The sequence below is a fragment of the Haliotis asinina genome, chromosome 6, assembly GCF_037392515.1.
Source record: "Haliotis asinina isolate JCU_RB_2024 chromosome 6, JCU_Hal_asi_v2, whole genome shotgun sequence".
NCBI classification, from domain to species: domain Eukaryota; kingdom Metazoa; phylum Mollusca; class Gastropoda; order Lepetellida; family Haliotidae; genus Haliotis; species Haliotis asinina.
Window position 1 is genome coordinate 20,389,184 of NC_090285.1, and position 24,707 is coordinate 20,413,890.

The 24,707-nt window shown below is 39.4% G+C and overlaps 1 protein-coding gene across 1 annotated transcript in view; it reads left to right on the forward strand.

The window, feature by feature from the left end:
• The window catches only part of LOC137287103 (pyrokinin-1 receptor-like), a 93,774-nt gene extending 75,492 nt beyond the window's left edge, over positions 1-18,282 (forward strand). The window contains exons 3-4 of the mRNA XM_067819239.1: positions 6,852-6,983; positions 17,940-18,282. Coding sequence (XP_067675340.1) covers positions 6,852-6,983; positions 17,940-18,193 — 386 coding nt within the window. The 3' untranslated portion in view covers positions 18,194-18,282. The remainder of the gene's footprint in view (positions 1-6,851; positions 6,984-17,939) is intronic.
• The last annotated feature ends 6,425 nt before the right edge of the window (positions 18,283-24,707 follow it).

The following is a 24,707-nucleotide window of genomic DNA, read 5'->3' on the forward strand; positions in this document are numbered from 1 at the left end:
AGACTGTTAACCTTACAGACAGCTTGGGTTAACCGGGATAATGATGTCTTAACACACCGGGTTCGATTCCCCACATGGGTACAATGTGTGAAGCCAGTCCCTGGTGTAATCCGCCGTGACACTGCTGGAATACAGCTAAAAGCGACGTAAAACCCAACACACACATTCATAATGATCTAAATGCTCCGTGTTTCTTGTTTCGAAATACATGCATGTTTATTCCCTAACTTTAATGTCTCTTGTGATATTTTTCTAAATATCCTTTGTTCCATGTTATTGTCTCCCTGTTCCATCTTGGGATATCTAGTCTTACGTTTTGTTTCCTATCCTTTTATTATTTATGTTATGATTGTCAAATGACACGGAAAACTTAAAGTGACACTGCTAGGCTGTATCCTTTAGATTAGATGGCACTGATAAACGGTGATAAATAGAAGGAGAACGTTTGCATGCTATGTTAACATCAGCCTAACCAGACAATCACAAAAAGAAATTCTGTTGTCGCCAGACTGGCAATATACCAAATTGTCCATATCATATTGGTCTCGTTCTTGTGGGCCTTTCCTAGTTGTACGATTTATGTGATTGCTTCGGTTTCTATAATCGCATTTTAAGGAATAGGGATGAATGTTTCTCAAATAAATCTCCCAAGAGCGATGGTGATGCCATACCGTCAGATACGTTTGGGAAAAGAGAGTACATTCGTTTGAAACTGATTGTATATATATTACTTTTTCTCTTCGTTATTTGAAATCTTTTTACACTGGTTCAACGAATGTGTGATGTATGCCATTGGAGGTAAAAAATATTAATACGTGCATTTTGCACCATTTAAAAAATAGATTTTACAGCATATTGCTTTAAGAATCTAACACTGAAAAGCAATTTTGTATACTGCGGTCAGAATGAGAAATTCAGAATATAAGCAATATATTTCATTCGGCCAATCTAGATGACTTTAATTCTGCACGTCTAACACATCGATCTAATGACTAGATAACACCATTACTGATGGGGTTTAGATGGACACTATCCATCATTACCAGAGTGGCTTAACCATCTTAGGGCACTCAAATTCAAAACCGGATATTATCACATTACCAATAAAGGCCGAGGTGTGAGGTTTCCTCTGCACAGTAACTATCAGGATGTCGTCAGCATCCTTATCAGGTAAAAACTATTGCTCCAGATGTATTAGACGAGATACAGCAGCCCACCAAATACCATGCACACTTCGGTCTTCGCTTGCACGTATTTATTTTGCCTGTCGAGGTTATCTCTATCAGAATGGACACGGAATCAGGTTGCATTTGGTGTCAGGTATTTTGATGTGTGAGAAAGGAATCTGAATCTGTGGCAGTTATTTTGACCATTTAACCGAATCCTAACTATTGCCAAGGTTAATTAAGGAGGTTAATCTGCCATGATGATGACATTTACTAATGAGCAAAGGATGAGTATGTCTGATAGTGATGTGTGATCTTGTGCGTATAACCCAGATGACAAATCAATTGAAGTTAAGCAGCGGTGGCAACGGAGAGTCCTTGGATGGGTGAGATGTTTTGCAGATCGAATTTCTAGGACTTGATACGTGAGTGAGTGAGTGAGGTTTGTTAAACGCCACTTTTAGCACTGCTCCAGCCATATCACGACGGGGGACACCCGAAATGAGCTACACTCATTGCACCGATGTGGGGAATCAAACCATGGTCTTCAGCGTAACGAGCGAACGATTTAACCATTAGGCTACCCTAGAGACCCAACTGGCCCACAACGACGCACACGTGACATGGGTACAGGTCGGGATGAGTCATAAGACTGTTAACCTTACAGACAGCTTGGGTTAACCGGGATAATGATGTCTTAACACACCGGGTTCGATTCCCCACATGGGTACAATGTGTGAAGCCAGTCCCTGGTGTAATCCGCCGTGACACTGCTGGAATACAGCTAAAAGCGACGTAAAACCCAACACACACATTCATAATGATCTAAATGCTCCGTGTTTCTTGTTTCGAAATACATGCATGTTTATTCCCTAACTTTAATGTCTCTTGTGATATTTTTCTAAATATCCTTTGTTCCATGTTATTGTCTCCCTGTTCCATCTTGGGATATCTAGTCTAACCAGACAATCACAAAAAGAAACTCTTTTGTCGCCAGACTGGCAATATACCAAATTGTCCATATCATATTAGTCTCGTTCTTGTGGGCCTTTCCTAGTTGTACGATTTATGTGATTGCTTCGGTTTCTATAATCGCATTTTAAGGAATAGGGATGAATGTTTCTCAAATAAATCTCCCAAGAGCGATGGTGATGCCATACCGTCAGATACGTTTGGGAAAAGAGAGTACATTCGTTTGAAACTGATTGTATATTTATTACTTTTTCTCTTCGTTATTTGAAATCTTTTTACACTGGTTCAACGAATGTGTGATTTATGCGATTGGAGGTAAAAAATATTAATACGTGCATTTTGCATCATTTAAAAAAATAGATTTTACAGCATATTGCTTTAAGGATCTAACACTGAAAAGCAATTTGGTATACTACGGTGAGAATGTGAAATTCAGAATATAAGCAATATTTTTCATTCGGCCAATATAGATGACTTTAATTCTGCACGTCTAATACATCTATCTCATCACGACAGAGATCTCAAACAAAACATAGTCAAATGTTGATTCAATGCAAATAGGATGGGATTTGACCCTAAGACTTGATCTCATATTGTCTCATAAGTGCCCTTTGGTTGTGGAGAGTGTACATGTTTCTCATCTTCTGAGTCCGAGATCAAGATTAACTGAGCCATACTAAAAGGAAATTCGTGTATAAATCACTCGACCCCGACATGGCGTCTAAAAAACTACTCTTGGCGGATAAAGACAACCCCAATTCGTCACAAACTGCTATGTTTTCAATGAGAAAGTCTAATACATGTCAATGCTTATGTAGGGAGATAATTTTCTTTAGCCGGAGTGCTGTGAAGATCCTATATGCTGAAGAGTAATTTAGTCGATTTCCAATGCGCAATGATGCTCATTGGTTCATAAGTGTAGTTTTCAACGCGCTGGAGTTCTCATGACTTGATTTTTCATCAGCTCTTTGTTTTCTTATGCTCGAAAACCTAATATTTGTTGTTTAACTTTCATCATTGTAACAAAACTTACAGTTTAGCTCACCTTGCTCAAAAGCCCCACAAGTAGACATATCCCTGTCTTACTCCACTCTTTGTTTTCTCGTGTTCGTAAACCTAATATTTGTAGTTAAACTTTTATCACCTGTCTCACGCGTAGGAAGATCAAGCTGTACTAAAGAAACCTAACTATAAAACTGTCACATGTTAAGTAAGTTAAGTTAAGGGAGTTATGGCTACCTTGTCGCTGGATCACTCCTTAAAATGGCAGTATGGGCGTTAGAGAGCGTTTCCATTCTTCAGAAAGGTTTATTCCGTGTTGATTGTGTAGTGGATGAACAGTGGGTTTAATTGACTGCCTTCTCACCAAATTCACATTGAGGTGGTATGTAGTAGTATGAAGTCTTTGAAACGTAAATGTTAAAATAACGCGTTTTCATCAAGGGTTTCTCTTGTCAAAATGGGACCAAATCCTTTAAATGCACTTTTAATAGTTCTTTTGTCATTACGCAACCTATGCTTGCTATTGAAGGCGACTATGCGTTCGTAAGAGGCTAGTAACGGGATCGGGGGGTCAGAATCGCTGACTTGGTTGGCACATATCATTTGTTCCCAATTGCGCAGATCGATACTCATGTTCACTGGATTATCTGGTCCAGACTCGATTATTTACAGACCGACGCCATATAGCTGGAATATTGCAGAGTGTGTCGTAAAACTAAACTCACTGACTCACTTCTTTTGTCAAAGTTACATTTCTGAGTTGTATATTATGTAATCATAGTCGTATTGTTACATCTATGGTTTTGGTTTACATCAATACATATGTATCCATATTCACATAATTCCATCAAGAGTTGCTGAGTTTTGTTCATGTTAGACTATGTGGGACATTGAGAGATAAAGTGGGACATTATCTAGGTGTCCATATGTGGGTGTCCGGTGTGTATGTCTGTGTGTCTGTGTTTGCACATGTATGTCTGTGTGTCTGTCTGTACATTACACTGCAAGTCAGTGCTTTTGTCAGACGTTATCTGGAAATCGACCTTTTTGAAACATCACTCCTCTTGATCCGAAACTGCCACATATTACGATGCAATCGACACTTTGTGTGTTTTGCGAAAACAGAAAGCAAGTTTTGCTCAAAAGGTTTAATGTCCTCTCTGAAGTTCTGAAGCATGTAAAGAATAAATTACGTTCTTTCCAATTTGTTCGATGGCATATTCTTTCTGCGTTTTGTATAATAAACACCAATGGGAACCATTTGAACAAGTAATACGTAAGTGCGTCAAAGTTGAATGTTTGGCTATCAGAAAATTAAACAATTTGATATTCTTTTCGGAACAAAGCGCCAGATGGTGAAAATCAAGATGAATAGTGATAACTAAAATTAGACTATCGTAAAGCATGCTTCCGATGAGCAGCTGAAGTTTGTGGAAACTTTTAATCGTCACTAAAGGCGTTGAAAGCTTTCATATTTTTTATGACTTGCTTCTACAAGACCCAACAAAGTCCCGGCTTTGTTATGTAATTTAAAGCACAGGATCAGCCAATCCTTCTCAATGAGATTTGGGGATTCAAGAGCTGGGACCCAAATGCGAAATCACTCATTTTTGCTGGTAAGTTCCTCCACGAAGCTAACTGTGTCAAGAAGCGGCAGAGTGTAGTAGATACCATGTTTGTTCAGCCTTACTTAAACCGTTTTAATTGGTTTAAGTATTACCAGAATCTTAGATCTATGTATGTACAGGCGGTACCAGATAAGAAAAGCGTACAATAACAGCATGTTTACGTACATTCTGATGATACTCACACACAGCACAGGTGACATTTAATAGTATGCATGATATCGTTCCTTTGTCTCCAGAGGTGTTCTAAGTCATCATCACTAAACAATGGGCGTACTGTTTCAATGCAAGGTCATGTCTACCTTTGACATGATTGTGGTCAGGCTCGCTCACTTGATTGACACATGTCATTGTATCCCAGATTGATGCTCATGCTGTTGATCAATGAATCATCCAGACTCCCCGCCATATAGCTGCAATTTTGCTGAGAGCGGCTTTAAACAGCAAACCTACCACCCAACTTTACCACTGTATAAGGGCCCTCGTCACTCTTTACTGTCACTCCTGCCTTTTAACAAAAATCGGGCACAAGGGCCAGTTGTGTTTACAAGAGCGTCGAGGACGAAAACTGTTATTTGATGGTTTGCTGGGGTTTTTTCTTGCGAATTCGCGTAGTTGGCATTTATTTGATAACGTGTTTGAAATCCCACTCCTGTGAGTGTATGTTCCTGGGCAATACCAATTACAAAGCCTGTCACAGTATGTAAGTGATGTGGAGGGTAAAAGCAAGAACAAATCACGATATTTATGTTGTTTTGAACTTTGTTGCCGATTGTGTGTCTAGCTATCCACGCTTTGAGAGAGAGATAATCATATATGATCTTAAAGGTAACCGGAACTGCCTTTGAACATCCCTTTTTGACGGGATAACCTTTTAGAATTATTCCAAGCTTAATGCGATATTTACAAAACGTTGGCGCCCTGTCGTTTGCTGTTCATCCTTCACGAATGCTCCTCCAAGGTTTGAAATGATGTTTCTTAAAGGTCAAATTGTTTTCGTTTCCAGGAAGAATTATTTACCATTTGAATTCCTCTTGTTTCATTGTATAGTAGAACTATAGCTTCATCGGCGATGACGCGTTGTCGTCTATGACGTCATCAGACGAGGGTGGGCGTGAGAGCTATGAATATCACATGAGTGTCCAATGAGAAGAAGACAATGCTGTGTTTCGAGTCTCAGATCTTACTGATTAGGTGTGTAGGTATGTCAGTCACACAGCCTCCGCTCGTCGCTTAATCCAACGTAGCCGAAGTGTTATACCTGCATCAGTGCTTCATGCTGACGTCATATATATGACTGAGATAATATTCAAACCCAGCAAGAGGTTACCCACACTTTGCCAGTAGTGAGTACGCCCATAGGTCTATACCACACCACTGCGACAGTCGTTGTGCTGGATATGGGTACACCATTTCTGGAAAGTAATATAATGTCTTCCTGAAAAAAGGAGTAGTTTCGTTGTTAGAGAGTGAGTTTAGTTTTACGCCGTTGTTAGCAATATTCTAGCAATACCATCAAATGGACACCAGAAATGGGCTTCACATATAATACCCATGTGGGAAATCGGACTCAGGTTTTCAGCGGGACGAGCGAACGCTTTAACCGTTAGGCCACCCACTGCTCCACCATGTCAGTTTTAGGGGCGCGATTATTTATGGGGGCCTTCATTATGCATGTGGTTTCTTGTCAATAGCCATGTCAGTCAGCGTGGTTATCCATCTGTTGAGCAATGGCTTTTGTACATTATATTGTGTTATGTACTACGATGCGACTTTATTGTGGCTGAAAATGCAGTTGTTTTGTTTGTTCATATTACAAGGATGTAAGGTATACACATCGATCCAGATGTTCTTGTACAAAGAGATCTGTGGTTGTGATGATCGTGATCCATGACTAGTGATCATCGTAGGTCTGGGGTAGTTTTGTGCAATGGCAAAACTGGTCTTCACGAGTGTGCCTTTACTTGGATTTGCTGAAGGCTACTTTAAACGCAAGTCAATCACTACGATGCATTTCTTATTAATATCTATGCCACGAATTCAACTTTTCAGACCTGTGTCTCCTTTCAACGCATTGTCGTTGCAGTTGCTGTTGTGATAGCGTTCTTCGTCTGCTGGGCTCCCTTTCATACACAGCGTCTGATGACAATCTACATACCACAGGAGCGATGGACAGACGAGCTGCTGAGGTTGCAGACCTATATTTTCTATATTTCAGGTAAATATACTTAAGTATATTGTAAAGAGTATATTGTGATTTGAGCATCATAAAGTTATATGACGGAGGTGAGCAAGCAATCGTATCTGGATCAGACAATCTAGTGACCAACACCATGAATGTTCACGTACTCATTTGGGATACATAGATATGTGTTAGCCCCAGTCATGATTTGCTGCTGAAGATTAATTCTAAGATTAATTTTGTTTAACTTGCATGTTGTTTAATGCCACAGCAATATTCCAACTATATGGTTGCGGACTGTAAATAATCGAATCTAGACTTCACAGTAAAGTGATCAACAGCATGAGCATCGATCGACACAACTGAGGTACTATGACACGTGTCAACTATGTCAGTGAGCCTTACCGGGCGATCACATCGATCTGTCGCCTCTTACGACAACAATGGGTTGCTGAAGGCCAGTTCTAACCCGGAAGTAGTAGCAGCAGTGGTAGCCATAGTATAAATAGCCACTTGCAAATCTATTGATGATATTGAATCCCTTCTCATAAAATTCCCTATTTCATATTCAGGCAAGTGTATTTTAAGAATTTAATTATGAAAGATATCATGTGCTATGGTCAGTCATGTAATGTTACGGATGATGGTACGCACATTCGGTAGTGGTGATCGTTTCCACTAGTTAAAGACCCGTCAAGGTCCCGGGGTAGAACAGGCCTTCAGCAACCCATGCTTGCCATAAAAGGCGACTATGCTTGTCGTAAGAGGCGACTAACGGGATCGGGTGGTCAGGCTCGCTGACTTGGTTGACACATGTCATCGGTTCATGTTGTTGATCACTGCATTGCCTGATCCAGACTCGATTATTTACAGACCGCCGTCATATGGCTGAAATATTGCGAGCGCGGCGTAAAACTAAACTCACTGACTCCACTAGTTAAAGCTATTCAGCATTTCAAGTGCGCCATTTTTACCACCTTGTGCGTGTGTTACGAAATATAATATGTAATACCTCACATAACTCCATGTAACGTGTGCCTTTGTCATGATATGTTTGTTCGCAGCCTATTATCGTTTTCGCGAAAACAATGACTTATCATAATTAGAATAAAATGAACCAATCAAGATCACACTTAACATGCGTGATGTCAATACCCAGTTCCTTCAAAATATTCGGATTAGCTTTTCAATATGGCACCTGTGGCAGCCATATTGGAAACAATATTCTTGATCATTACTGTAGAAAATAGAGTAACATTTGGTACACTCAATATATACATTCCACTTTGTCTTCTAGCATGCTTTTAATTTGCCTGAAGTGGCTCTGATGACGTTTAAGGTTTGTGTTCAATTTCTAATCATTTACTATCAACTATTCGTTGGTATTTATCCAGGTAGCCTTTAGTGCGAATGCTAACCGGAACCTTGTTTAAGCAGTCGTCTTTGATGACATTTAAACATTTAAGTTAATATCGAGGTGAACATAGTGTCTGGAACTGTTTCTACATACATTCTAACGACTAACGGTATCGGGTGGCCAGGCTCGCTGACCTTGTTGACACTTGCCATCATGTATCAGTTGCGACCATCGATGACCATGATGTTTATCACTGGGTTGTCATGTCCGAATATTGCCAAATATTGCCAACCAAATCTGGCTGGTTATTTGCTAACTTCCTATGAACGTACCCTACTATCTGTCCCTTACTGGATTCCATTGCAAACCCAGTTATGTTCATCCTAGAAAACAATGCAAATGTGGCATCAGATCAACCGTAAACTCTGGACATTTTGTGTAAACGAGTTCATGCAAATGCCTCGTCTTTGGGCGGTTTTGCTGAAAACATCATACATTACTGGATGCCGATCCATGTCGACAGGTAGCGGTGGTGCAACAGTAATGAAGCTTCTAACAAAACCCTACCATGGCTTCTGTTTCAACTTACACCAGTTCCTCTGGTGATGTGAAGGCAGTGAACCGTCTCTCCAAATGATTTTATTGACTCAGATTTCATCGAACAGACAAACCGTCAATAAAATATTAGCAATGCCTCCATTAACTGTCTTGGCAACAGATACCAGAAGTGTCGTTTGAGCTGCTGTGAGAATCCTTTCAGTAGGTAATATGTTATGCACGGCAACATATATTTTGATTGATTGAAAAAGTGGGAGAAAGCCATTATGCTCTGTATTTTAGTTTCAAGTTAATCAGTCTAGTTTTCGAAACCACAAGTGGCAAAACAAAAACCACAGGTACACGAGACGAATACACCAGAGCCATGAAAATTCTGTTATAAAGTTTTCCAAAGTAATTAAAGGAACAGTCAGTGCTTGAGTATTTTTTAACTGAGATAGAACTAAAAGTATATTAGGTAAGGGACCGATGGTAAAGCTATTCAAATTCTATCAGCTTAATTACAAAACGAGCTTCGGTCATGGGTCGTTTGTGACAAGGGGATTTCTGATACCTTCTACAAATTCGCGTGTATGTTTGACCAAAACCTTACATATAGCATCATCCGATGTGAGGTCAGACCTTTCCATTTTAAGGCTGTCTTTGTAAGATCAAACACTGAAGAACAAGGTCTCATTGCTGTAGTGTCTGATGGACGAGAGGTGATATCACGGGAATGGGTCACTATCAACCTTGATTTGATGTCTTTTAGGTCATTATCATGCAATATTACAAAATAACGTTCCGAAAAAAATGAATGGTCTGATCAGCAAACAGAAACCAGATGAAGGGGCAAGAAGTAGCCCAGAAATGTCATGTTGTAATTATTACGGAGTTGTAAATCCATACCATACGTTGTTATGCAAACAGAAAGCCTTATGTTTCACCTTTAAAGCCATTCGACAACAAGCTGGTTGTAAAGAGAGCTTTTCCTGAAAAGCCGATTTGACATGACACTTTGGTTGGTTCATTTCTCTAGGATCCAGCAGGTCAGAACGATTAACAAAGTAAACAGCAACCGGGAGTGCGCTTTAGTAATCTTGGGCTCTTTTAGGAAAGTGTCAGTTCTCATCATAATGTACCTTGACAATCGTACATCAGACAAAATGCGCATAGGACTCAGGCACAGGGAGCAGCCACGTGAGTGTGTGTGTGTGTGTGTGTGTGTGTGTGTGTGTGTACGCATATACATATATATATACATACATATATATATATACATACACATATATATACACACACACACACACACACACTCACGTGGCTGCTCCCCTGTGATATCAAAATGTCATTCAGCTATTTTAACTATTAAAACACATTTTCATATTCATTTTTAATCCACCAGTCAATAACAATATGAATATGCTTTTCCTTGATATGTATAGGAGTAATTCATATACACGTAATTGAAACTTGAAGCCGGCATACACTGTCAGATTTGTATTGCGTAATAAATACCATTTGCAAACTGAAGTCGATTAAAACCAGAAAGTTTGTATGCACTGCAATAGAAAACGAAACTCATTTATGTTGCGTGAAACATTGAACAGCATATAAATACATCTAGTACGAAATAGAATACAATTTTATTGGGTCCGGTCAGGAGTATGTATTGAGTGTCGAGTACGAAAATAGAATACAATTATCAGTATCGAGTACGAAATAGAACAGAGTTTTACTGTGTCCGGTCAGGAGTATGTATTGATGAAAACATAAACCTAAAATATGAAATGTAATTGATGAAATGAAAAAGGACAAAGTAATGGAAATATTGACCTTAGCTCATCCCCTTTGCTGCAGAAACACACAAATTGAACTGGATCATTTGAAACATTTCTCGTAAATATCCCCAAAGGTGATATTGAAACGTCCTTTAGATGTTTTACACATTATTGCATTTCATTTTGACTTTTTTACCCATTAGTCAATAAAATATAAATTTGCTTTTCCCAAATCCCTTCAGCTACTGTATGTGTAAATGGGGTTTGGAATGGGGAAGCGCCATAGATAGCAGTTCATTTAGATTAGTGCCACATCAAAAGAGCATCGATGATTTAAGGATCGCGCAATCTTTGACAAATATCACAAAGGAATTGGTGCATATTTGCATGGAAATAATCTTTTAAGGTAATCATTGGCTTGCGGCTTTCACGCTGCATTAAAGGTAGTTAAGAGTAATATCGATCAGCACAAAACCACGAGGACGGTGGAATTGTGTGTTTGATTGAAGAGCAGCTTTGGCCATTAAGTCTTGATTTAGTGATGTCAATACTATGTTCGTTTAACTAAGCCAATTTAAAATAATCAAAATAAAACATTCCATCCTCTTTTATTGTCATGCGTTTCACCGTATTTTCACACACTCACAAGGGTGTTATATTTGCGGTTGTGTTATTCTAAAGTGCTGGAACACCATTAATCATGTCTTTATTTTATGGAATGTTTGATCATGTTAAACTCGTGTAAACCATAAAACAGAACCAACAATTACTTTGAGAACTGTATCTCCAACATCATCTGGTTTAACCCGTGAACATCCGGGTTAGAGGAGGTCTTCAGTAACCCATGGCTGTCGCAAGAGGCGACTAACCGGATCGTGTGCTCAGGCTCGCCAACCTTTTAGAAGCATGTCATATTATCCCAACTGCATAGATCGCTGCTGCTGCTGATCCAGACTCAACTTGTAACAGATTAGCGTCATATAACTGGATATGTTGAGTGCTGCGTGAAACGACAGACAACACTAATATTCCTATTGACGACATAAATATCATCTTGAACAGTTTCTTTGAGAGGTATTTTAGGAGTCGTACTGGTGAAGGAACGGTGTTTCACCGATAGTCAACTTCTTTGTTGAAATGAGGGCGATGTCGATGTGGGTCGAACACCGTCATCACTTACAGTAACTTGATAACGGTGTTAGAACCTACACCAAAACTTCGCACTCATTGAAATAAAGAAGTTGACTGTCTATTGAACTTGGTTGTCCTCATCTTGAACAGTGTTGAATATGGCTGGACATACACAATGGAAATAGAATCATGTCAGCACTAGTACTGAAGTATCACTCCGTTTGTTTAAAAATACTTACTGTTGCAGCTTCCCTAGTGCTTTGAGTAAATAAACGTGGTCTGGAAGTTCAAATTCATTCTGATGAATATTTATATTCTGTACCCATTTGAGAATGGATTTGACAAAACTATTCATACAATGTTTGCTGAGTACATTGGTCAAACGTAGTATTGTTAAATGTTTGCGGACAATCACTGAAATCGTGTGAATTGGGTATATTGCGAGCGTTAAGTGGAGATTATGACCAATCCACAGAAAAAAACGAGATCAATTTCCTTTGTACGAGCCTGTGTCGCGAGTTCAGAGAAACCATTATCATGTATTATCCGAGGATGGGGCCAGTTTCTATGCTCGAGAGATTCCAATTGTTTAGGGTTTTTTTACGAGAAGAAATAAACATCCGATTTAGTCTGATTCTATTTCGTTTGAACAACAAAAAACGGCGAATGGTTTTCTTAATCAGTCAGATTTGAGAACGAAAACAGACATACTAATTTTCATTCAAAAGACATTTTAGTTATCTTATCATCGACTGTACCATTATGAATATTAACATTTAGTACTTATTGGCCACCATTTAAGTAGCCTTACAAGTATATATTCAATGTAAGTACTTGATTCCAATTAAATTTTGGTTGGATTGACAACAGATGTGACAGTGCATTTGTGTAGAAATACAGTTAAAATTTAAATGTCATCATCACATTTTGATCAAGACAGTTATAACCTGGTCTGCCTCACACACTGTTATAAAATGTTTGATCAGAAGAATCAGGGTTTCCCTCGGTTCATTTGAACGCAAATGTGGCGAGTCTGGCGTGGATGCTCTTTGTGTCAAAGGGCGGTGGTATATCCTTGTGATTAAAGCGTCCGATCGTCACGCCGAAGACACTTGTTCGATTCCCCACAATGGTACAATGTGTGAAGCCCATCTCTGGTGTCCCCTGCCGTAATATTGCTGAAATATTGCTAAAAGCGGCGTAAAATTCAACTCACTCACACACTCTTTGTGTCGAGTAGTGCCTGAACATTTCAGACGCTGAAATGCATTATCCAGGGAGTTCATGTTATAAACAAGTGACGTGAACGTACACTTCACAGGTGTTGTTTAATTATTGTTAGTTATTATGATAGGATATGTATATAGCGTGCATATCCATGCAACTAGTACTTGCTCAAGGCGCTGCATACATACAGTGATTTCAACCCTTTGTTCTGATGCCTTCATGGGCACCAAGTGGTGACAATGTCTTATTGGACATGATGCGTGCCGCCATCGGAACCACTTCTAACTTGTACAAATGTGAAATAAACCTACAGACTCGCAAAACTCATCATCGCTTTCTTGGCACAAATACTTGGACTTTAACGGTCATTGGTTGTTCCTTTGAAGTAACAACAAAGTCCCATAGACATTTTCTTACAATGCTTTTGCTAGCAAAATACGCCCCGGTAGCATCATTTAGATCGATTTATTATACTACCGACAAAATAAGGGAACTAATGAAATGACAGTGAACTCTCTTGATTAATTTCCGGATGGCTGCCCGTGATATTACCCACCATTCCTCCAGAAGAGCTGCACCAAGCTGGGGCAGGATGACGCATGCGGGGTCCGTACCCTTCGACCGAGAATGTCCCATAGCTGTCCAATTGGGGGACAGGTCTGGGGACTTGTAAGGCCAGTCCAATGCCTGTATGCCCTCTCGTCGGAGATAAGCTGTGACAATTTGGGCCCGATGTGACCTGGTATTATTATCTTGGAATTTCTGCCGATGATTCTGGCCAGTGGAGTCACGACAGGACGCGAAATTTCGTCAACGTATCGCGTACCAGTCAAGGATACATTAAAGGTGACCTGACCTGATCGCCTGCCATGTGTAACCCCATCCCACTCCATGACACTACTACTCCCATATCAATCATGGTCAATAATTCGTCGCCCAGTGAGTGTACGAAATTCCCTATTGATGGCAGGTGCTGATCTCAACCTATTGCATAGGGCCATTGATGTAATGAGATGACCCTGTCATAGTGTCGATTGATTTTGGTCTACCACACCCAGGTCATTACAACCCCACCTGTTTGACGGTACTTTTCCCTTGTGAAATTACACTTTTGGATTTACCCAACATTCGGGCAACTTGACGCAATGATGGTCAGTTGTGTTATCCATATCTTTAACAATATTGAGCTTTAAGAAGACAGAAAACAGGCATTTAGACATGGATAAACTCTCAGTATCCAGTGTCATCAATAACACTGATTCAAGTCAAAGACAAGACTACAATAGGTCCATTTCATATTTAACGAAATATTCAACAACTATTAACTTATAAATGTGTGCCTAATTATTAAAATGCTTCAAGCCCGTGGTTATATGAATGTCAGACAACGTGGGAGAACACATCTACACTGTCTTTATAACGGGCCTGTGGAGGGACGTCATAGAGCAACATGTCGTAGTTGTGAATGTTATTTCTTCTATGTCATAGTGACCTGTTAATAACATAGTCTGGGTTAGACGTAACAGGGTTGCTGTTATCCGCTGCGCCCCAGATCGTCTGGGAGTTACTGGAGACCATTTCTAACATGGTGCCCAAGTACCATGATAACAGCTTGAATATTGCATATTCTCCGGTTAAAGCCACATATTGAGACGCAATATTGAATTTTGCCCAGTAAGAATGAACGATAATCACAGATTAGCGGCTCTATCAAAGCATATTTTAGATATGTTTAGCTCACCTGCCTTAAAAACCATTAGGCCTGTGTTGTCCTAAGCATTAGGTCTTCTTGGCGTCGTCCAGGAACCTTTTACATTTTGGACTTCTTTGAGGGGCATTTAGAAATTGTAGCAGTAAGGAACGATGACAATACATGGAAAAACATTTCGAAACTTATATCACTGTTATCAAGCAAGTCTCACTGCAGTAAAGAAGTTGATCATGAAGTGTTATCCTTCCTTACATTTTGGACTTGTTCGCTATGGTATGATTTAACTAAGCAAGGTGTCCTCGAGCTGCAACTACACTGCTTCAGAACAAAATCATATTTTGAATAGAGCTCGTCACAAATCAGCTGATGTTAAGCAACTCTGGGCACAGATAGTCCATGGGTGGGCGAGTTCTGTCCTGCCTCATAACGAGGCACATGTGACACACGTGGTCTCTCCTTAGGCAGGTGAGATTGTTCAAATGATCCCCTACTTCCAGAAGCAGCCTGGGCTTAGCGGCTGTGTTCACGTATTTGGTAGGGTAGCCTTGTGGTTAAAGCGTCCGATCGTCAAGCCAAAGATCCTGGTTCGATTCCTCATATGGGAACGTTGTCGGAAGCCCATTTCCGGTGTCCTCCTGTCCGAATATTGGTAAAGGCGGCTCACTCCTTATCGACATTTCTTTCATTGGAAATGGACTAGGCTTGATTTAAACATATTTATTCAAAAAAGAAATGAATTGGGTACAAGTTATTCCAACTTAGTGAGACCCTCTCCTATTTCCAGTGCTTACATGCAAAAGTGAAACAAACTATATATACAGGGATTGATGGATAGATACAAAACGAGAATAAGAAATTTACGTTAAAGCAATACACTGAATACATAAATCATATTAATTATATCCAGTTACTGAACTTTTTTAAGTTTGATACATCAAGTTGAAATTAATTATAAATCTGAATATTGTCACTGTACAGAACATCTGCACTACTAATTAATAGTTAAGTACCTTTGGATTTGTTGGTGATTGGGTATGTCCCTGGTGAGTAATGAATTCTCGTTTTATATTTTCTATTTATGTTTCTATTTATTGTTTTAGTGCTCCATTGTTACCGGATTTATAGGTGCTCTAAACAATTCAAAAGGTGACGTCAGTAATGTATGTTACTTGGCATTCACATTGTACATTTGTATTCTTAAGTCATCAAATGTATTAATGATGAAAATATTTGGATATCAGTGCTGGCGACAACGTTCGTAAACAGACTTCCTTTGTTGACATATCAAACTGTTGAGCCAGGTTAGCTACAATATCCCGACACTGTTTTCACTGTTTTTTAACGATTAAACCTGGCACTCACGTAATGACACATCGAGTCATTTCGGAAACAGAACAACCGGAGACATCAAGTGATCATATCTTAATTAATTGAATCACGCAATGCCTCAGAAGAAATAGCATTGATCAAACTCGGGTTCTTTTCAACATGTAATTTCCCTAATGTGAATCTTATTCAGACGAGTTGCATTTTGCCCTAAATTAGTCCTCGAGAAAACTAACGTTGCATTAAGGTCAGGCTGGTTCAGTAATTCTTGATAATATCTGTGTAATCGGAAAAATACAAGGCATAGTGCCCAAGCGAGTTACATTGTTTAATCATATTTCACAAGCGTTACATGATCACATGGAGCGTAGATCTCCATGTAGGTTGTCATTTCATTTTGACTTTATTTCAGTGCAGTTTATTTAAAGTTTTGAACAGTCAGTATTTCAGTTTTGTCAGGACGTGTCAGCCTGATATGGAAAGACAGAGAGAAGCCATGCATGCTCATAGACGCATAACACCTCGTTGAAAACCATCAATACCGCGAATCAAGGAGTCGAATATAGGAGCGGAATGATTTCGGATTTTTATTACTTCAACCAGGTTCCAGTATAATAAACACTGACAAGTTTTAGGGGTGTTCTTGGTTGTAAATGTACGTGTTATTAAGATATCACTTTGCACAGTGACTTCAGAATAATTCAAAGCATTTCTAAGGGTTACCTTAGGACATAGTCACCAAACTATTATTAATGTATTATGTAAGCACATAGTTTCTCAGTTATCTCTAATGTAACGGTCAATGTCAGGTGCTTAAACGCCTTGCAGCATACCTGTAACAGATGTGTCCTCATATTATCCCTTCTTTCGATAACAGAAAGTTACTTCCGATGAAATGTTACTCAGTCTGGCAATATACGTATTATTCAGCCCCAAGGGACATATCAGGCGCGCGCATATGTCATACTGTAGGGGCTGGAGTGAGTGGGTGAATGTTGTTTTACGCAGCTTTTGACACTATTCCAGCAATATCACGGCGGGGAACACCGGAAATGGGCGTTACACATTGTACCCATATGGATCGAACCCGGGACTTCTTAATCACGAGGCTACCCCCTATACCCCCATGTGGAGAGCAGAGATCAGCTGGGAGGGATTGTTGTGAAGTTACACAACCAAATCCGCCGACACATGAGGAAGTCAAATGCCCTCAATCGCCCCTCTCGCTGACATACATACACTCACAACGAATCATTTCATCTATCAGTTGATGTTCATGTAGCGTAGGCACTTGATGCATGAGTCAGGCACACCAATGACAGTTCCAAGAGGTTTCTTCAAATCCAACTGCACGTATCTAACAACATGCATCGTGTTATACCGTGCGAAGCAAATACCCGGGAGACTAAAATGAGCACCAGACTGTTCAGCATAGTTTCTGTGTTTGAAATATAACTGATTGTCAGGTAGTTTTCAATATCTTACTCAATACCAGTAAACTGTAACGGTTCGTGAGCGTACGTTTGTCATTGTGGTTTCTAAGATTTGTCTGTTTGGACTGTGAAACCTATCAGAACATACAGACCTGAAGTTCAGGAGACTGCTGCGTTTCGTTTGTTTTTCAACGCGGTACTCAACGAAAAGCCAACCATATAGTGCCCGTCTGTAAATAAGCTAGTCGGGGCAAGACTATCCAATGATCAACAACATGAAAATCGCATTACTTATTTTAGGACAAGATGACGTGGTCATTTTATGAGAAACGGTCAAAAGTGTGGTCGTAAAGGTCACCCCATACATTAACAGGTCGTTCAAAACTGGAAAAGATATTGAAGTAACACACTTTTTGTGGAAATGATGCTATTTTTTTAAAAAAATATACAAACAACAAAACATTGTTAATCTTGAGCTTCTTGTTTCAGGCCTGCTGTACTTCGTCAGCTCCGTGGTGAATCCAATCCTGTACAATGTCTTGTCCAAGAAGTACAGAACAGCATTCAAGAGAACACTTTGTCAGTGCTGGCCGAAAACCGGTTACACCAACGACATGAGTGTGTACAAGTCATCTCGATCTTGTGGAACATCTGTTACGATCTACACCAACCATAAACTGTTACCTAAAGAAAAGTCACGGATATTAAATTCAGATTCTGAGATTGTTCACTCTGCGCTGTAGAAGCGCCACATACACACACATTCTTTACGTGTACACAGGACACCTTCAAATCAGTAAAACACCTCTTGTGATGTATATTAAAATGCACCACCATAGATCACATTTGTCATTTTGTAAATACACTATGGAATATTGTGGTTGACAATGAACGATGTTCAAGCGTGCTCTCCGACAAAGAGGAGCATGTATGTCCCCCATGTTCCTTCCAAATTGTAGCATGAAAGCTATGTATTTTAATGCACTTATAGTTGTTCTTCACGGTTGGATACTGAGAATGTATTCTTGTGTTACCTTCAATATTCTTGTGGGTTCCTCGCCTGTCATTTTCATATGGAATGACTCGAGACGTGTCGTCAGCTTAAAGACATAGAATCAATTTCTCCATGTGTTGGTGTTGATATGACATATGTTTAAACTGAAGTGCCATATGTTTTGTAAATTTTATTTCAAAATATGAATATTAACGACATGTGTCGGCATAGTGTCTGCTATGAGGCGTTTTCTTCTCAAAGAGCGGCATTTTGGTTCACATTTTCGGACAGTTATAATTTTGATTGATGTAATGTTATTTATAGTGCACATTTTGTGACAGCTTACAATTTGTTACTGTCAGACATTATGTTATAAGACTACTACTCTGGGCCATCTGTGATGGTTACATACGATCAGTGTTGTGAGAGATATGTGCAGAGACAATCCTGACATCCTCGACAACAGCTGTAAAAACATCTTGAAAAGACAGCAATTGGAAATACTAATGTTTTAAACATGGTGTGTCTGGAAATGAAATGGAACAGCCCTAAAATAAGGAGAATTCGTATACTCGTCGAATACAAGATGTTGAACTATATAGTTAGAACTACTGATGATTTTTTTTCAGACTGTTGCCGTTCATGTATTTTGAAAATGCGTCCATGGTTAATGTTCTGACACCAGACACCTTACACATACCGGTCATTATCAGCACAGAAAAGACATTGGATGGAATTTCCCGCAAAAACGGTTTGTTTGGGTTTTTTTTATTTGTTTGTTTGTTTGGTTGGTTGGTTTTTTAGTTGATGAACCGAACCGATGAACATAATAATTATTTTCATCTTTTCCATTGTATTTCCAACGGAGAATAAGGTGGTGGTCTAGAAGGGATGACTGCTTACTGAGTGGACGAGATTAGTTTTGCAATGTTCTAGCAATATTACGACGGCGGACAGCAGAAATGGGCTTCACACATTGTGCCCATGTAGGGAATCGCACCACTAGGCTAACCCACCTCCTATGGAACCATATTAACCTTTTGGGATGTTTTAAATGCTAACACATATCAGGTTGTCGACAAGCCTACTGATACAATTCAGTCTGGCATGAAGTGTAACTTAAGGCCTTATTTGTGTTTAATTAGCTTCCCTTGGGTGTACCAGTAACCCAGGGTTAGAATCATGGTACATCCTGATTGTGTTTCTAACAGCACTGAACCCCTTCTCATTTGCTACACCAAATATTGCATCTAGATTTTCTCCCATAAATAAGCTGGTAAATGATATTATGTTCAGTGTGACTTGGAACCCAACTCCCTGACTTTCTACTTCTGTTTCAGAAATTAATCTTTTTTGTACGATTGATATTATATTTTTTCATTGCAATGTTTGTAACACCATTGAACTCAGACCTGTTGTACATACGTTTATACACTGTACGCTTATTTTCTCCCATAATGTAGCTGATAACATACACTTATGAATTTGCATGTTGGTATAACTTGGTTTACGGTGCTAAGGTAAATACCACCGTGGATTTTTAACACGGTTCTAAGTAATCATGACTCGTGGTTTCTCTGCACCATAGTCCTGATCGTGTTCATCTTCAAGTTGTAAACCTTTCAGACATGCAGAATGTAGAACTTCCTTTACACAGTAACCTGATAGACAAAACTGCTGTTCAAAGTGGCGGTAAGCAATAGTCACACAGTTGTCCGAAGGACCCACAGGCACTACAAATCTGGGCCTAGATTTTCGAAGCTCTCTTAGCGCTAAGATAGTTGTAAGTTCATGTTAATATATGGCACTTACGACTACCTTAGCGTTAAGAGAGCTTCGGAAATTTTGGCCCAGAATTGTGGAAATCTTAATTCAAATTTAAATATTTTCTAATTAACGCCTCCCTTGATCACTCCGACGCTTATGGTTGGTAAATACAATGTCATGTGATTCATAGGGAACATTCATCATTTCACCGGTTTTACTAACAGTGCGTGCCTTTGTTTTTTGTGTAAACACTCAGAAGAGCAACATTTATAAAGTATAACCTTACAAAAACAAAGAAAGATAATGGAGGACTGTCTTTCCAACACAAAAACAAAGTGTTGAAGGGTAATTTCCACAAACGATCCAATATATGTTGCCCCAGCTTTACATTTAGACAATATACTTTATTTTTGTGGGCATCTGAGAAATTCTCGACGGTAGTTTTACGTAACGTCAATATTTATTCATAACAGACGTAAGTCGATGTCCATTTTTTGTCAAGGTATGTTCATGTGTTTTAAACCCATACTTCCACGGTTAAGTTTGGATCAACGGATTTTCGCTGCTCATTGACATGTGTTATCAAAGAATAATATCGATCTTTATACCGATTTTCAAAAAACATTACAATTATGGTTTACGCATGTCTGTAAAAGGATCCGTTTGGGATTGTTTTTATATACATTGTTTTTACATGATAACATTGGCTCGAAATTTATTACACAAATAACTATCTCTAAGAAAATGATGAACCATGTGTCAGCATATTGAAACTGTCTTCAGAATCATAATACCAGCACTTATGAAACACTGACTCACGGTTTCACAACATTGCCGTTTTTGTTTGGCATCTGTATTCAGCATTCTCAAATTTGTTTGACAATATGTTTCTTAATCTGGATAAGGCAAACCATTATTTTAAACTTTGTACTATCAAACGTGAGTGTATAATTTCTTTCACCCCTCAGTTCAGTGAAAACACTTTTCTACTCCATGGGTGACATTGCATCCACCCACCAGTGCTGGATTGCCCCGATCATGAAAAACAGGTAAATTATTACTCGGAATCCACACAGACGTGTAATTATGGTAGCTTTTCATTCACTCATAACTTTCTCAGGTTATTTGTGTTGTATTGGAAATAGTTATTTGGTAATGTTTGAACATTTTGCAGCAAGGTCCGTCATGCGTACGTTAAGCAAAAACGAAAAAGATGAATTAGATATGCAGATATGTATATGTTACTTTTACTTTGTAGCCATTTTGGAAATAATGGTATTTGAATTAAATGGCACACAATGTGTATATTGTTTGACCCATGCAGCGGAGATCAGTCTAACAGATCTCGTGTATACCATAGCGTATATTTTCTCTGAATGCTTCAAGAAGTTGTTTCAGTACATAAAGCAGCTTGCTGAACTCATTAATTTTATATGAACTGGTAGAATAGCACTTCCTGAAAGCAATGTTTATGCTACATACAGGTACTGTCCTCTCTTGGGAAGCAAGTTATCAGTTTAAGAGTTCTTTTGTTGCCTTTATATGAACTGGTAGAATAACACTTCCTGAAAGCAATGTTTATGCTACATACAGGTACTGGTAGAATAACACGTATTGAAAGCAGTGTTTATGCTACATACAGGTACTGTCCTCTCTTGGGAAGCAAGTTATCAGTTTAAGAGTTCTTTTGTTGCCTTTATTGTAAAGAAGTACAAGAAATCATTGTCCGTGTTACGTGGTTTACCTTTGAAGTTGTCATCTTCAAAAAGAATTTGTAAATGGTATTATTATGATGCACATTTCTGAACATATTGATTAATATGTTTGCCATGCCTTTTTGTGTTTGTTCTATGTTCATATGATTAAATACGCTTGCGGATGGCAGTGTTTGTGACTGTTCACGTTGTATTTTGTGGGAGTCTAAAATGTTTCTACGTTTGAACGAGGCAATTGGCTTGATGCCTTTTATCGCATATTGCCTTTGAGTATTTCATTGAGAAAGTCTACTGGGAAATCTGCATTATTGTAGAAACAAATAAAAGCACGTCGTCACAGCAGGTCTTAGGGAAACAAATAAGATTATTATTTTACACTGCAGCAGTGATGGATTGTTGAAATTGCGGCGATCCTTATAACGATGAGATGAAAATTTCCAAGCCAAGGTTTACATTTCTGCAGTCGTATAATATGTGTAATGGGTGAATGAACGAATTTGATTTGATTTAGGTCGATTTTAGTAGTATTAGCGCCATATCGCAGGGGAGAATGGCTAAATGTGCTCATATCTGTTTGCTAGCGTGGGAATCGAATGTGGCTCTTGGCATGGCGAGGGACCGTTTCATAACTGGTCTATACCCTACCCCACCAACCTTTGGGATAAGAAATAATAATGAGTGAGTGAGTTTAGTTTTACGCCGCACTCAGCTATATTCCAGTTATATGGCGGCGGTCTGTAAATAATCGAGCCTGGACCAGACAATCCAACAGAAGCATCGTTCTGCGCAATGGGGAACCGATGACATGTGTCAACCAAGTCAGCGAGCCTGACCACCCGATCCCATTAGTCGCCTCTTACGACAAGCATAGTCGCCTTTTATGGCACGCATGGGTTGCTGAAGGCCTATTCTACGCCCGGACCTTCACGGGTCAAGAAATAATAATATACTGGGAGCCTAGTGGTTATCGCGCCCGTTCGCTAAAGCAAATAATGATGTTTTCATTTCTCGTCGGATGTAATAAAAACCTCAGGTTTTCATTTACCATGAGTCATGTTTTCAAATTTGGTCTTTACTTTTTTATGAGTTTATGATCGTTTGTTTCTACATGCAATATCGAATCATCGTATTGAAGCTACTAATGAAACCCTATATTACCCAAATTACCCTTGACGACTTCATTACCCTCATTTGACGGTGATGGCGGTGTGGACTTTTGGATAAAGCGTTCGCGCGTCAGACCGACGACCTGGATTCAATTTCGCACTTGGGTACGATGTTTTACGCCCCTTCCTAGCCCCCCCCCCCCCCCCCCCCAACACACACACACACGTGATTTGCTGAGATATTACTGAAAACGGTGGAAAACTGAAGTCACCTACTCTTCCACTTCATTTACCCATGTTGTTTCCCTCTCACTCAGAGGCTCTTTGGTGTGCATTTTGTATGCATGCATGTATTACATCTCTTTTAAATTATGTCAACGCTCCTGGCACATTCCAGTGTTTTCCAAAACAAGCTAAGGTTGTTGGACATAATCTAATGAAGCTGTTGATTTTGCTGATGGTTCGGTACACTATAAATAAATAAATGTCCGGACGCTATAAATAACTCTCAGTCAAGGGAAGTGTCACATACACGCGGCAAAGACCAACGTGCTGTTGTACAAAAACAACCTTAGCGCTAATATCACCTATCTCCTTATGTTCAGCCTGAAGCCTTTGCTAAGGCTCAGGTCCCGTTTGGCTATGGTACCTTACATTAGTTAGACTTACTTAGACTGGGAAAAGGTGAAAATATAAAGATGGATCGACCAAACCTTAGCGTGGGCAATGTTCGCGTGACATTTCAAGTACTTTCAACATGGCTCCTTCGCTGTTTGTGTGAGAGGAAACTGGAAGAAGTTTGAGAAAACAGCGTGTTTTCAGAGACAGAAACATGCGGCTGGAAACGCTGGCTGACTTAGAACAGTAGATGAGATAATTCACAACCGCAACTACGGGCTAATTTGAGTCTCCGGCACTGAAAGTTTCAACCTTTATTAAGGGGCCGTTAAGTACCCTTCCAAAGTTAAGGTTTGTGGAACGGGCGTATCGTTTTGTTAAGGTGACCTTTGTGAGGGTAACCTTAGTCAATAAATTCAACCTTAGTCACTAAGTTCAACCTTAGTAAAGGTTGTCTTTACAAAGCATCATGGTGTTTCATGGGAAGCTCTCAGAACGACCGATACATCGCCTTTACCTTCAGTTTGCAGAAACATCCCTGAAGAGTATTGTGCTTGTGTGGCGTTAGCTGGCCTGAAAAGTGAATGTGAAGGCTTTGTATTTCCTGCGCTGGACCAGTCACTGACACCACTGAACCTCCCCATAGTCTCACCACTTTAAAGTCAATTTAGCTCTACCAACTTTCTTTATCGTAGAATATGTGTTGTTTTATTGTGGCTGAATATGAGTACAATCGTCAGTGACTGAAGGGATGATGTAAATCCAACTAGTGTCCAACAGGTAGCAAAAGTAATGTAAGTCCCCATGGGTCCCTACTATGGTGATCAACGTTTAGTTGTTACAGCCTGGTTTTTTATAGTTTTTATATTATGTATTGTCCAAGTTGTGCTATGAGGTTTGACTTGACATACTAGATATAAATACGAAGTGTGAATTCGTCTAGTTATTGTACTGTCCTTGAAGTGAGTGAGTGAGTTTAGTTTTTCGCCACACTCAGCTATATTCCAGTTATATGGCGGCAGTCTGTAAATAATCGAGCCTGGACCAGACAATCCAG